The sequence below is a fragment of the Sinohyriopsis cumingii genome, chromosome 3 (genome assembly GCF_028554795.1).
Source record: "Sinohyriopsis cumingii isolate HCF-2022 chromosome 3, ASM2855479v2, whole genome shotgun sequence".
NCBI lineage: Eukaryota > Metazoa > Mollusca > Bivalvia > Unionida > Unionidae > Sinohyriopsis > Sinohyriopsis cumingii.
The window spans coordinates 123627514-123642941 of NC_142963.1; the positions used below are offsets into that span (position 1 = coordinate 123627514).

The 15428-nt window shown below is 34.9% G+C and overlaps 1 protein-coding gene across 1 annotated transcript in view; it reads right to left on the reverse strand.

Annotated features, from left to right (window-relative positions):
• LOC149803762 (dynein axonemal heavy chain 3-like) overlaps positions 1-15428 on the reverse strand; it is a 311163-nt gene that overhangs the window by 220093 nt on the left and 75642 nt on the right. Inside the window, exons 21-27 of the mRNA XM_089953988.1 lie at positions 14681-14795; positions 13659-13829; positions 11061-11323; positions 5994-6195; positions 4305-4511; positions 2785-2899; positions 1010-1205 (exon numbers count right to left, since the gene is read on the reverse strand). Coding sequence (XP_089810114.1) covers positions 1010-1205; positions 2785-2899; positions 4305-4511; positions 5994-6195; positions 11061-11323; positions 13659-13829; positions 14681-14795 — 1269 coding nt within the window. The remainder of the gene's footprint in view (positions 1-1009; positions 1206-2784; positions 2900-4304; positions 4512-5993; positions 6196-11060; positions 11324-13658; positions 13830-14680; positions 14796-15428) is intronic.

Below are 15428 nucleotides of genomic sequence, written 5' to 3' on the forward strand. Positions count from 1 at the left end.
ACCTAATACTGTCAGTAATGATAATAATTTTGTTGGATAAGTTTATCGTGTATTATGCAACAAGTGAAAAGGCATAGCATAGTTGGTCGAGTGACTGTCCCTTGCCGAAATCATCTCAAAAGAGGCCAGTAGGCTGTCCACAGAAGCAACATCAAAGTAAGGACTCTGAGGATAAACAATAAAAAGAACTGCCCATGAAAAAAGCTGCTCTCGATGATGAGTCTGATTATCTTGAACCTAAGAGTGATCCACCTGGTACTGTGGTCACTAAGAACATTATACATTAAAGCAAAAGCAGGACATTGTTAACCATTATTGTGGACCAAATGAAATGAACTCTGTCTCTGTTAAATTAATGCAACAAACACACTGACATTTCTAATGGAAAATGATGCAGCAAATCTTCTTAGATTGTGTTGAAAAACATAAGTTCTAGAAAAAATTATAGTTGAGAAACATCCAAAAATTACAAGGTTTTTAAATATTATTTTCCGCCCAAAAATATGGTGTCTGAAAACTGTCCAAAAACATGCAGTAAATACAGTATTTCCACCACATAATGACATTGCCCCGGTTGTCCAGGGGTTAGAGTGTCTGCCTCGGATGCAGGAGGTCATGGGTTCAAACCCCAGCTGAGTCATACCAAAGACTTTCAGGATAATGTGACTGGGTGCGACATCATGCTACATGTCTGTGGCATGGTGCCCCAGTGTTAGATATCACTATAAACTGCCATACTGCAGACATCGTAGCAATATGAATGAATTTTTTTTTAAAACTGTTAAATTCACACACATGCATGCATGCATGCATGCAAGCACACACACACATACACACACCTCTACCGTAATGACCATCTTTAAACTTTATCATGGGCCATCTTTGAACTCAACCAAGGGACTCAAAATCAAACTTGCAAGAAACTTTGGTATCCCCAGGCACTGGATTTTAAAAAAAATATTTAAAAAAATTAACATTTTACCAAAATTCCCATTATTGATTTTCTTACCTGTAACACCTGTCCGTCAAAGGTGTGATGACAAGACGTGGTGTGTTACCAAGATACTCATACCCATATCTGATTTCTGTAGTTATCATGCGCACAAGAACATCATTCTCCCAGTTATAACGAAGCTGTGCTAGCCAGTCAAATTCCAATGCACTGCTGACTTTACTATTCACCAAACCTACTACCACATCACGAGCTGTAATAACAATAAAAGATATATTTTACCAAAGAATGCAAAAATTATCTTTTTCAAAAGTGCTTTAGTACATTCATTACACATTCAGAAGCTGGTATTGTCTAGTCTGGCAAATTCCTCTTACCTATATAAGAACTGCTAAAGATAGTGTAATTTAGACTAAGTCTGGCTGATATTTTGAGCATAAGGGAGCAGTCATTTTTAGTTAGCTGTGTGCTTAGATCATGTACATTTTCCACAAGCACAATATCCAAAGAAATTTCAGCCACAGCACATGAAAGTAACAGAGTTATGCCAACATTCTCTCCAATGTGCATAGTTCAAAGGTTAAAAACTTCACCGTACATCTGCGACAGTAACAAGCTGGAATTGGTCCTATAGGTAATCCCAATCTGTACTGAACATGAAGGGTTGAAAAGGGTTGGAGTTGTGTGTGACACCTGTAATGATATGGCTAGTTGATTTTCTATGGACTGGTGAACTCACTGCATTCAAAGTTTCTGCCAGTATAATATTGTTAACTAAGGCAGTAGTGGCAACAATACCGATGATGTCCTAATCTTTGGTTGCGCATTTTCTCACTACCTCACCACCCCAGGTACACTGTCTGGCCAAAACAGTTGCCCATACATTTTCAATTCAACATGCACAAATATTATAGACACAAAACTTTCATAATGTGGCCACTTAAAGTCAATTCTGGTCCATGAATATGTTTTGAGTTCTGTACCCCTGCTCTAAACCATAGGGTAAGTAATTAAAAATGGCACAGGAATGTATAATGTGAAATGAAGTTAGACCACTAAAGTGTGAATTTTGTCTTTACAACAGACTAAAGTGAGAAATAAAAAGAAATATAGATGGAGTATACATCCCTGTAAGAGAAAACTCCTTAGAATTGCTTCAAACATAAAAAAGATACAAAAGGAAAAATGTCTGTAAAATCTCTAAAAGAGTATGCTTGCTTGTACAACTGGAAGTAGTAACTTAAGTATGGGCAGGATATAGCGCCAATTTCTCATTCCGAGCGGAGATAACTCTTGTCTGACTCCCACCTAAAGGAGCAGACATCCTTTAACTCAATTTATATTGCTAAAATAAACTAGCTTTGGTGGGGGGGAGGTTTTTTTTTGGCGGGGGGGAGTAGTGGTCATGCTTCTGATTTATTAAAATCTCGCAATTAGAAATTGCTCCACTCTTTGTTTTAAAGAGTACAAATATTTGCTATTGTACAATTTTATAACTACAGTCAAAAACTTTTTTAAGTAACCCACCTTTGCAGAGTGAGAAAATTGGCATCTGAAAAACAAATGTTTGCTTCACTACTACTATAATTTAGTTTTGTGGACAAAAATAGGTGGCTGTTTCAGACAGGTCAATGCTTAATAAAGGTAACCTTTAAGGAAAATTTCTCATTGTATAGAGTCATGTTTCATTTATAATATCTCTGCTTTTCAGAAAATCCCAATATCTTTTATATGACAAGCTGGAGAGTGTAAAATCTCAATCTGTGAAGAAATTTTGTGAAATTTAGCAAAATTAAAGATCTAATTACTCAGACTTACTCCAATTTACTCACCATGTACATCCAATACAGTTAAGGCCCCCAGAGTGACTCTGTGGCCACTTTCCAGTTTGCCTCGTACAAGCTCTACTATGCCATCTATCTGGGAATTCAGCTGCTTAAGATATTTCTGAAAAACAAAGAACTTGAGAGTGAAAGCATGTCTTTACAAATACCACTGTCTAAAAGACAAAGGTAAAAAAAAAAACAACTTGTAAAGTCCTAATTTCTAATGTTACTTGCAAGTTTAAAAACTACATTGGTGTGTCTGTCCAGAAAAGACAAAAGTGTGTTATCCTTTGTAGTCTTAATATATAGGTTTCACTAAATTTTAAGTTATAAAATAAAGCTTCCAAGGAGTTTTTGAAAATTTAATGACACTGAAATTTTGCTGTCATCAACATCATCACCATTCAAGTACATGGTCTGTAAATTATGCATACTGCAGATTCATTTTATCAAATTTCAAACTTAAATGCACCAAAATAATAAAAACAAAATCATTATGATTTCCATAGGAAACAAAAAAAAAATGGTAAATGGCATTATACACCTACCCCATGTTTAATAGTCCTCTATGTTGATAACTGAAATTTTGCTCTGAGATTTTGTTTCTTTCAGTCAGTGACCTTGGTCTTTGACTTTTTGACTCCAAAATCAATAGGATTCTTCCTCACTCCTAGTGCAAGCCATCAACAAATTTATTTTAACTAACGATGGCACAGAACTTGAATTATTCTGCTGAAACAGTATTTCTTCTTTCAGCTACAGTGATCTTGACCATTGGATCCTTAACTCATTCAGGTTCTTGACTACAGGATCCTTAGCTCAGTCGGGTAATTCCTTACCCCTAGTGTAAGCTATACACAAATGTTGGTAACTGCATATGATTGAAAACTTGATCTTTTGTGAAGAAAGCATTAGTCTTCTTTCAGTCACAAATAACCTTGACCCTTAACCTTTAGAACCTAAATTTGATAAGACTTCCTCACTCCTAGTGCAAGAGATTAACAAAGTTTGCTAACTAGAGATGGTGGAAAGCTCTAGATATTGTTCAGAAACCATTTTTCTTTTTTCAGTCACAGTGATCTTGACCATTCACAATTTGATCCAGAAGGTTCTTCATTGCCCCAAGTACAACCTGTCCAAAAAGTTTGATAACTGCAGATGGTGAAGAACTCCAATTATTATGTAGAAACCATTTTCCTTCTTAAAGTCAGTGACCTTGACCTTTGAGCTGTCGAGCCTGAAATCAATAGGGTTCTTCTTCTTTAGCCCAAGTGCAAGCCATTCACAAAATTTGGTAACTACAGAGCATGAAGAACCTGAGTTATTGCATGGAAACCAACCAACTTAGTAACAGATGGACAGACAAAGATCAGGACCGGCAATATCCTAATGAATATTTTGCCTAATGGCAGGCATATAAAAAAAACTAAAAATATGTAACTTAACCCTATATGGAAAATTGTATCATAAACTATTTCTTAAACTAGGACAGGATGAACCCAAGAATGAATTTCCTGTATACATACCGCAAGCCCATCTGGCTTTTGCATAGCAGCCTCTACTTCTACTGTCCAGTAGATAGAGCTGACACACAAAACAACTTGTCCAGGCCATTCCAGCACCCAGCGATTTCGTGGTGTATTGGGATATGTGGCATTGGAATCTATTATCACCTTCCGCAAGCTACTGATCATAACCTCTTCAACCTGTAGCAACCATTTCTCCACCATACCCTGAAAGATGTTTGATGTTGGTTTTATACAAACTTGCAGCCTGCTTTCTGAACTGGAAAAGTTTGCAAGATTTTATATCTATCATTTATTTATTTTAATTCTGCAAGCATATTTGAAATGCCATTTTCACACTGCAAGACTAAAAATGAACTACTAGCACACAAGAGATAATTTCATATTCTCAAACACAAAATTAAATTTCAAGAGGGAGAACAATTAATAAATGTGCTCACTTTAATAATCAAGAATACAAGTTAATTAAAAGGCATTTTATTTTAAACCGAGACTGTTTAGCCAGCAGAAAAAATTGTTCAGAGGATATGCTTCAAACCACTCAAAACGTTGTCCTTTTTTTTAACTTAAGACAGTGAAACCTGCTTTAAAGGACACTTCCATATGAAGATTATTGGTTTTAAAGGACACCACCATACAAAGGATGTTGGTTTTACAGGACACCTCCATATGAAGGATACCTGCTATAGATGACACCTCCATATGAAGGATACCTACTTTAGACGACATCTCCATATGAAGAATGTCTGCTTTAGAGGACACCTCCATATGAAGGATAACTGCTTTAGAGGACACCTCCATATGAAGGATAACTGCTTTAGAGGTCACCTTCATAAGAAATATGACTGCTTTAGAGGACACCTCCAAAAGAAGGATGACTGCTGTTGAAAACACCTCCAAATGAAGGATACCTGCCTTAGAGGTCATGCCCATATGAAGAATACTGGGTTCAGAAGGCAAATCCATAAGAAGATACCTCCTTTCGAGTTTTTTTAATGCACTTTCCCTTCCACTATAACTCTGAAGCCATTTAAGAATAAATGATGCAACTTGGCATGTCTATATGACATCATTAATGGGCAGGTCACATACCACATTGGCAGTCTTATTTTTAAGGTCAATGTGATGGACCTTTAATCTATTGAGTTTTCAATTACATTATCCTTTCCACTTTATTAATTTAGAGCCATTTTAGATGACGGGATGAAACATGGTACAACTAAATATCATCATTACTCAGTGTGCTGCATACCACATGATGGTCCTATCCTCAAGTTCTAAGTTACCTCAGTATTTTAAGCTTTCCATCATACTTTCCCTTCTGCTCTGACTGTAAAGCCATAAGCATGCCATCTTTCATCCATTAATCTGAAATGACTCCAAATTGATAGAGTGGAAGGAAATTGTGACAGACAGATGGATGGATGGATGGATGGATGGATGGGTGGACATAACAGCAATGTATGGATGGATGGGTGGACATAACAGCAAATACCTTTAGCATGAAAAGAAAAAAGAAAAAAAATATAGTAGAGCCCATGATCAAAATTTCCAAACTAACAATTCAAACAAAACCTTCATAATTTCTCTTCCAATTATCTTACATAATCAACATTATCTAAGTATACTTATGTTCCCTGACAAGTCTCAATAATCATAGTTGTACCATTGCTCAAATATTCATATTACCTTTGCTTTGGCTGGAAAGATTTTAGTGTTGAAGGGAACAGTTTCGTTCTCAGCTGAGATCATTCCCAGAATCTCTTGCTGTTCATTGAACTCTAAGCGACTGATTCCTTCAAAACACTTCTTCAAGTGAGGCTGTACACGCATTGGGTCCTTTGTCTCTGATAAAATCTCCAGTAATTCATCATTGGACAAGAAGAAGAATCTGTTGTGGAAAATGTAACAATTAAAGAATGTAAAAAAGTAAAACCCAAGCATGCAAGCTGTATCCAAAGTCTTGAGAAAAAAAACAGAAAAAAAACAATGACATATTTTTCCTAGCCATGGCCTTAATGTAGGCAGCATGGCAATGGCGCGTGGCAAACTGACTAGTCACGATATAGGCAGCATGGCAATGGTGTGTGGCACACTGACTAGTCATGATATAGGCAGAAAGGCAATGGTGTGTGGCACACTGACTAGTCATAATGTAGGCAGCATGGCAATGGTGTGTGGCACACTGACTAGTCATGATATATAACTGGTTTAAGTTTTATTAATATGTTCAGTATTTCAAACATTACATTCAACGATTCAAGTCGAGAGTTTGTTTCCCTTGCTATAGCCTTGACCCTGAAGCAGGAGACATGGTTATGGCAGGCAAAACATTGTCTACTCATGATATATAAATGGCTACAGATTCATTAAAATATTTAAGTGGTTAACAATTTTACTCAAGGTTATAAGTCTGAAAATTATAATTTCCTTTGCCATGACATTTACATTTATGTAGGGTGTGTGGCTATGATATAACAAAAAATTATTGGCTAATGTTTCATTAAAATATTGTCAGTGGTTCATTTCAAGATTTAAATTTTCCTTTGTTCTGACATTGGCCTTGAGGTAGAGGACAAGACTGTGGTATGTGACACACCATCTATTTAAGATGCATGACTACCAGTATCTAAAGTTTCATTAAAATATCCTCAGAGTTACATGTTCCATTATCATGACCATGACCATAATACACATCATAGGAAGAAGGAAGTCCACTCCAAATTTCATCAACATTAATAAAATTCTTTCTTCACATTTGTAACTTACAATTTGTTCAGATTAATCTGAATGACTGAATGTAATAAAACGAGACACGAGAATAAATCCTATTGGCAGCAGTCACAAAGTTGAACAATTTAAGAAAATATTTTACTTCTAGTGGTCAAATCTAGTACACAGTATCATCAAGATTTTATATTGGCTACATTTGATACCTAATAGTATTAACAGATTTCAAAGAATTTTCTTTAGGTCACCCCACCACATGATTTAAAAAATCGCGAAGGGCCATACCCAGAACACGTATGTTCTTTTCCATCAAACAGGGAATTATATTTTTCTCTGAATAAGAATAAAAGCTCAGTACGATCCATGTAATTAACAACAAAACTGTACTAATTTGATCTCTGCAGCTTATAAGGGTCAGACATATTTAGTGTTTTCCTTTACCATCATTTTTGCATCAGAGACCCCCAAGTTTTTAATTTGACCCCCAGTTATGGCAGCAAGTTTAGTGTTTTACTCAATTTGACCCCCATGCTTGACACCAAGGGGATTTTTCACTCCCAATCTTGCAACCCTAGGGGAATATAACACCCATGTTCTATCCAACCGCTGCTAGGAAAGTATCAAGTCATAATAAACCTGAAACTAAATAAACATCCTCATTTTTACCAAAACAAAGACATTTATATGTGTTATTTTGGGAATAAAAAAATTGTATTTGGGAATTTTAGAACACAAATAGTAGTTTAACTGTTGCAAAATGAATATTACCAGTGACATGTCAATGGAGCTACAACATATTTGCCATTTAAAATCCATGTGAATGTTTACAAATTATGAAATATACCAAAAGGCCCAAGTGCACTTGGGATCACCCACCTGGCTGACAATTGTCTTAAAAGCAAATGTATGGGCATTTGGCCAAGACATCTGTGTGCATATAATTTCTAACATATAAGGTTTTCATAGTTTTTAACAATGACTGCTGTACATTTTTATTGTAATAGCAGCTTTATTTGGTGGCAGATCAGCATCATTCAAGCAAACCTGAAAAGTATTAGGCTATAATACTTTCTGTCAAATATTTGGTCAACTTCTGTTAATGGGTTATGAAAATTTCTTGTTAACAAGTTTTTTTAAATATTTTTAGTAAGTGGACCAGTATTGCTTGTAAGAACCTGAAAAGGTCTTCATATCGGGATACATTCTATCAAACTTGGTCAAATTCTGTTCAATGCTATTTGAGAAGAAATCATATCAAGGTTTTTCTATATTTAGTAACAGCATCCATATTTGACAATGAACCTGTATAATTTATACAAACTTGAAAGACATTCATACCAGTAATTTGGTGACCTTTTTTGAGCAATTCTGAGACGAATTTATTTAAAAATTTATCTATTTTAGTTCTGGTGGCAAATTGGCATTATTTATACAAACCAGAAAGGCCTTAATGCAAGAATGCTTTATGTCAAATTTTAATCAAATACCAAAGTAGTTTTTAAAAATACATGTAAATTATTTTTAAAATTTTCACTTTTTATTAACAACAGCCATATCTGATGGCAGAATGACTTCATCTGTAACAATACAAAAGGCATATATGCCAGGATGCTTATGATCAATTCCAGTTCAATTCTTTTTGGAGCACTTGATAAGTCAAAGTCACAAAAAGCTTTTTTACTAGATTTAGAAACAGCAGCCATATCTGATGGTGGATTAGCAGCATTTGCACACACTTGAATGGCCTGTATGCCATAATGCTCACTGCCAGCTTTGACCGAAATCAGTGAATACATTTTTAAAAAGAAGTTGAATAAAGCACTTGTGGATGGACAATGGACACCAATTGCTGGCCCACAGCATCAGCTTATTTGGCCGTATTGCCAAGTAAGCGATACTCATGACCACAAAAGCCTAAACATTGCACTGGCAGTACTAATAATGCTGGATGTTGCACTGTACTTAAATTATTCACAACTACTGTTAAGCTTCATATATACATATCCAGTCAATCAATCTTGTTCACAGACTGACACAATATTGTTCTGCCCACCATGCAATTCAAAGCCAGTGAAAGAATCATTAATTTTTTGACTAGCTCTTTCCCAGACAAGTCCACATATAGTGCATGTGCTTTCAGTGAAATTGGTTATTTTTAGCCCCCAGTTATAAGTGTCTTTGTGATACTTCTCAGTGGACATGGTATAATCTGTAAATCCATCATATTTTATGTGTCTTTTATCCAACAACTGCCCTTTTCCTGTTCTTCATCACAAACTGTGACATAAAAAGCTGGGGGTTTTTTGGACTTGAAATGACATCTACTGTAATGGATGGTCAAATCAGTATGGAATAACATCACACATAACAGCAAACTAAACCTAAGTCAAATGGCAATTCTGAACAACCTATGGTAATTTTAACTGTAAAGTCTAAGAATGCAGTTATTGTAAATTTTACTGACGAAACTGATTCAGACATGCCAAGCTGTAAGATGCTTATCAGGAATTCAAAAAATTAATTTTCTGGCATTCTAGTCAGCCTGACTGTAAAGGAAAACATTCATTACAAGTAACAAATTTCTATACAGTAATATTGCATCTTCCTATGAGCCTATGCATACCTGTACACTGTCAATAACTGAAATTCATTGTGAGTAAATGGTGTATCCATTCCTCCAAGACCTAAAATTCCATCATATTTTTTAAAGCACATTAATTATAATCATTTGTTTTCATCACAAATTATCTGCATCATTTTCTTTTCACCACTGCAACCAATTTTAACTTATTGACAGTCAAGTTCCAGACCTGCCAAACCTGACAAAACTGTCTCAGTAAGGCAATAAATTTTTTTCCACATGTTCAACCATTTTTCAGTAAGGTGTAACAAAATATCATAAACTGCTATCGTAAAGCTTGAAAACATATTTAAAATTTCGATATTCGAAACATGCAGTGATGGTAAACATGTTCAACTGAAAAGTTTGTAAGTACATGTAGACTGTATTCACCACTAGTACAGTTGCACAAACTTCAGTTCCAAACCCTATGCAGCTCAATGGCTTGTTGCTATCTCTCAACTTGATGCAATTCTTGGAATTTTTTCCATTTCACATGACAATGGCAATCGTATCTCCTGCCATGAGACATAGTCAAATTGGCATGTTTTGTCCAATACACTTGTGTCCCTTCCTGCTTTCATTCACAAGAATCTGAATATTCCTTTTTATACTTCTGTGCTGATTATTAACACTTTTTAAAAGGCTTATTTTCCCTTTCGTCTGCAACTTGCATCGCACTTGCTAGATGCCATTAAAAAAAACATTCTATAATCAAGTTTGATCATACAGATGCTTTGCATGAAAAAATATGTGCAGTTTAAAGCAACTGAGGTACTGCTGTAAAGTTAGTTTGGTTCCCTGACTGATTCCAATAATTCTAATATGAAACCCAGATCAAAATCAAACACAGATGAACCAATTATCTGGATTTTTCGGCAACAATAATTTTTCCATAGTTTTTGCTGTAATGCCGTAAGTCTGTATTTTAAGGTTCATTTTTTTAACACTTACGGCAAAATTGTAAGGGTTGGCAGGTCTGAAGTTCACTGGTTTCTTGCTATCTAAATTGTTTTTCACAGTGAGACAACAAATATTTTATGTACCAGTCAATCATATTAATGCTATTTTTTCCCTACCAGATGCTAGATAAAAAAACTCTAAGTATTATGCCCCCAAATTTTATTTTCCAGAATTTTGTCAATATAATTTGATGTGGAATTTTCACTCAAAATAAAAATAATTCAGAAAAACCCAGGATAGATGTTATCTCTGGTGAATGTTCAATATACTCATATTGTTCTACAAGGTGTAAGAAAATATAAACTTTGTGAAAATCTTCTCCATATAATGTGCATTAATGAAATATTATGGCATAACATAGGACCAAACAACTGTCCTGATAAATCTTGATTAACAATATTTGATTATATTTAGCCGTAAACTGAGTTAGATGTTATATTAACCTTGGGAAGAACAGTCTCTTCTTCTCCAGGTAGGCATTCAGTCCTTTCTGGATCTCCTCCAATAGAATGTTGGCATCTTTCAGTCGACCAAGCATGTTGGGCTGGGCTGTGGCTTGCAGACAGTGGGTATCCTTGTTAGCCTCTCCCATAATGTCACGCCAAACACTGTCCACAATGCCAAACTTACGGCCTTCCTCTGGCATCTGTGCCATGATATCCTCTGAGCTGAAGATGGGTTCCAGGTATAACCATGTGGCTTGGCACTGAATTAAGCAATGATAACTTCTAAGACACTAGCCGAAAGAACATGCTTTTATAAACCAACAAATTTAACTGTGGTGTGAGACCTTCCAGCTCAAAATGTTAAATCAGTCTATGCCTACATCTATGACTTTAAAGTAATTCATGAAAGATCACTGTGAAGATATGAAAATATTGCACTTTTTGAATAATTTACGTTTTCTTTTACATTTATAATGGTCAAAACAATCAACTATAACAATGCTAAGATTGTTGTAGGTTGCTGTTCATTTTGTTACAACAGGCCGAGTAAAATGTTTACATATAAAAGTAAAAGAAACGGTACATGTCCCTAATTGTTTAGGTACATATAAAACTTAAAGAAATGGTACATGTCCTCAATTATCTAGGTACATATAAAACTAAAGGAAAATGAAACCTGTCAGCAAATGTTCTTACAACATTTGCAGAAAGATTTGAAATCCATCAAATATACACACTGAAAGCACATATTCCCTTTACTACATAATTTTAGAAAAGGGTATATTACCATGGAAAATTTTCTGCTAAAACAATCTCAGTACAACTGCAATGGAAGAGAAAGCTGGAAGTTTCTGAAGCTAATTTTCTGCTCTTATAAACCCTTGTAACTTTAAGTTCATTATACTTTTCCTGCACAAGCATACAGCTCCTGATGGATATTTGTGACACTACTCTAGAACAGAACAAAATCCTAATTTCACCATAATCACATTGAAATTACTTCCCATTTTCCCTTTACTATGCTACCTTGATGCAATGAATAATGTCATAACATTGACCTACTGAATAATTATGTCACTTAAACTGTGCATTGAATATAAACCTGGCTCCTGTCAATATTCTGAAGATATCTGAAATATAACATTTGCCAATTACAGCACTAGTAGAATATAAATATTTTGCAAGAGTTACTTCTCTTTGCAATTTGATAATGTTATAAAAGCAATATAAGACTATATTAAAATAAGGGATGTTTTCTACCTCATCTCAAATTTTCCTGATAATATGTGTATTAGTGGTCTTTTTTAACTTCTGACATAAGTATTGTGTTCATGTACTGGTCGCCATGGAAACAACATGTTGAAGAGATAAAAGACAATACAATTTTCCAACCTTTCCATTATTTTTTTTATTGAGAACTGCTCCATTTAAACATACATAGTACCCGGGAAGGCAATTTTTAAAAAAAAATATGCCAGGGTACTTTCATTTCACAGAATTCATATTAAAATGATACGAAAATTCTAAATTGCATCTATAGATGAGTACCCCACTTTAAAAGTGCCTTCCCTGGGTCCCATGTATGTTTTAATGGAACAGCCCTGGTGTGCTATATACAAACTATTTACTCAATTAAAAAAAATGATATAGTAGTTTTAAATCTGGAATTGTGAGAGAAAAAACTTATGGATACACTCAACATCTGAGAAATTGGGAAGATATATACTCATCTTTCTTACAGTTATATACTTATTTCTATTTAGGTGTTAAGTAACAAAATATGACAAAATCCCAATGGTACAAAAAAGGAATGAAAAAAGTCAATAAGATTGTCTGAATCTATTTGTTCATCTGTATTTGTAAAGTATAATGCTAGGAATGAAATAAAATGGAAGTACAATGCTAGGAATGAAATAAAATGCAGCAAGCAACTGCTGTTCCATTTTTTGACAGTGATTCTCCGACTCAGAGGTGGATACAATGCAAGAGCAACAAACAACAGCACTATGTAGTAAAAGTTATAAATAGTTCAGTTTCTGAACACCAGCACTACATTGCTCGATGAAGTTATCTTGAACATAACATTGTCCATAATAGATACACAATCTGTCAACATTAACATTTCTGTGTGGAGCAAGCCTATACTGATACATCTAATTTTCATGTCAAAATTGCTCAACTGCACATATATCTGCAATCGCAATAAACCAGCCCATGCCTGACAGCAGTTTTTTGTATGAAAAAGAAATCTAAAACTAAATTATTAAAGAGTTTGATCTGTATACTGAATGACACATTAACACAGTCTTGAAAATTTTCAAAAGAATTTGTTTTATAAAATTTTATAAAAGAAAATTTGGGTAGAAAATGGTCCTTATTCGATACAAGTTTCTCTCTCCCTACAATTTTTTCTAATTCTGAAGAATGCAGATGAAGGTGAACTCCAATTATTATAGTTTCATGTGTGCGATCTAAAGAATGAACAGGCCAATTTTGTCCTAAGAAAGGAAACAACCCTTGATAAAATTTCACATAAACACAAATCTTATAACTGGCAAATTATCTAATATCAAATTGTTTAGTAAAGTGGAGTACTTTAAGCCATTCATCCATGATATCTTGCATGAGAACTAGTTTCTCTTCCCACTCTTTCATTTCTGCTTCAAATGGTTTGATAAAAGGGGATCCCCTCATAGTCTGTGCTTTCACAATATGGTCATCCAGCAGCATCTGGATTTCATCAATAGATGACAAGATTGACACACCCTGTAAAAAATACCAAGATATAACATATTAGCAAATTCTGATCAAGCAGACATGAGCAATGGACAATGGAATCATACATTATTTTAACATTTATAATTGGCATGTATATATGTATCTATATGGTTGAACAGTAGTACATCAGCACAATTATACAGTACAGAACAAATGATAGCAAACTTGGTAATGAAAAAACCTTGCCAAAATCTCATAGAAGACCACCTCCTCCAACCAAAGTAAATAAGCAAAACTGGAATGAATCACAATGCAAATTAACATTCAGAAAATGCCATCCTTCCGTAAGTCTCTCATACTACAGCATATGAACTCCTGACATACCTATGATATATACTATATATTAAAGTATATTCAAGCACATAAAGAATGACATTAACCCAGAGTGATTTTGCATAACACGTTCTTCCAACATATACAAATGCACATATGGCATAATGTGGTTGACAAAATCACCATCATTGGATAGGGAACTTTCTACCCTTGCACATGCCAAAGCCTAGTATCAAACACTGGGTTAATGAGGTGCAAAACAAATACACCACAGCACTAATATCCTCACCATCCTCAACCAGAATGATGTAACCCCAAAGTCCTGTCAAGTTTTCTTGCCCATAGTTATGTGACCCCATATTACTCTCAATCATAAACAGTTATCAATTACAAAATCAAGATCTTCAATACAGGACCTTTCAACCTTGTATTTTTCTTTCTACGCTCATTTTCCCAGCCTTGAAGAATATGCATCAGTTCCATAATACATCTTTCCTTTACATTTAGAATAGCTAAGCAATACAATGGTATGTAACAGTTGCAGCTATTTGTGTGTGCTGACTTACAGTCTCTCTGTATGGGATGAGCTCAAAGACCATGTCCTTCCATTCAAATTTCATCTTCTCCATAGCCTTCTCAAGGCCATACTCCTTGGCTGCAGCTGCTCCAATATCCTCCAGTCTGAAATGGATCAAACTTTAACATCTTGTTGGCATGTGATGTTACAAAAGTTTGAGATAATGTTCTTGCATTTAAGAATCTCATGATACTGACTGTGGTTTTACTGTTACTGAGTTTTGATGCATATCACCCTTGCTTGCACCACAATCTAAACACGAGGACAGTGAATAGTACATTATATGCACACACCAAGTTTAATAGTCCTGTATGTAGGTAGTAGTAAGCACACTCTGGACAGTACTGCATAAGTGGTCTCAATGACCAGAAATTGACCTTTAAACCTGACAATCAACTGGATCCTTCTTTGCCAAAAGGCAAATTATTTGTACATTTTTTATACAAAAGATAGTGTAGAAAACCATTATTGGGGTCACTGTGACTTTGACTTTTAAGCTGTCAAGCCTAACATCTATAATAGCAGATTTCCCTCTAACATCAGAAAGACCTCTTCAAAGTTTTGGTGCAATTATGTGGTTTGTAAATAGAGCTATTTTACCAAAATGTTTGACCTTCTTTGTGTCACAGTGACCTTGGTTTTGGATTTTTTGAACCAAAAATCAATAAGTATTTATTTTGCCCCATTTGTAAGCCATCCACAAAGTTAGGTCAATGATTGTGATAGATAATATTTTT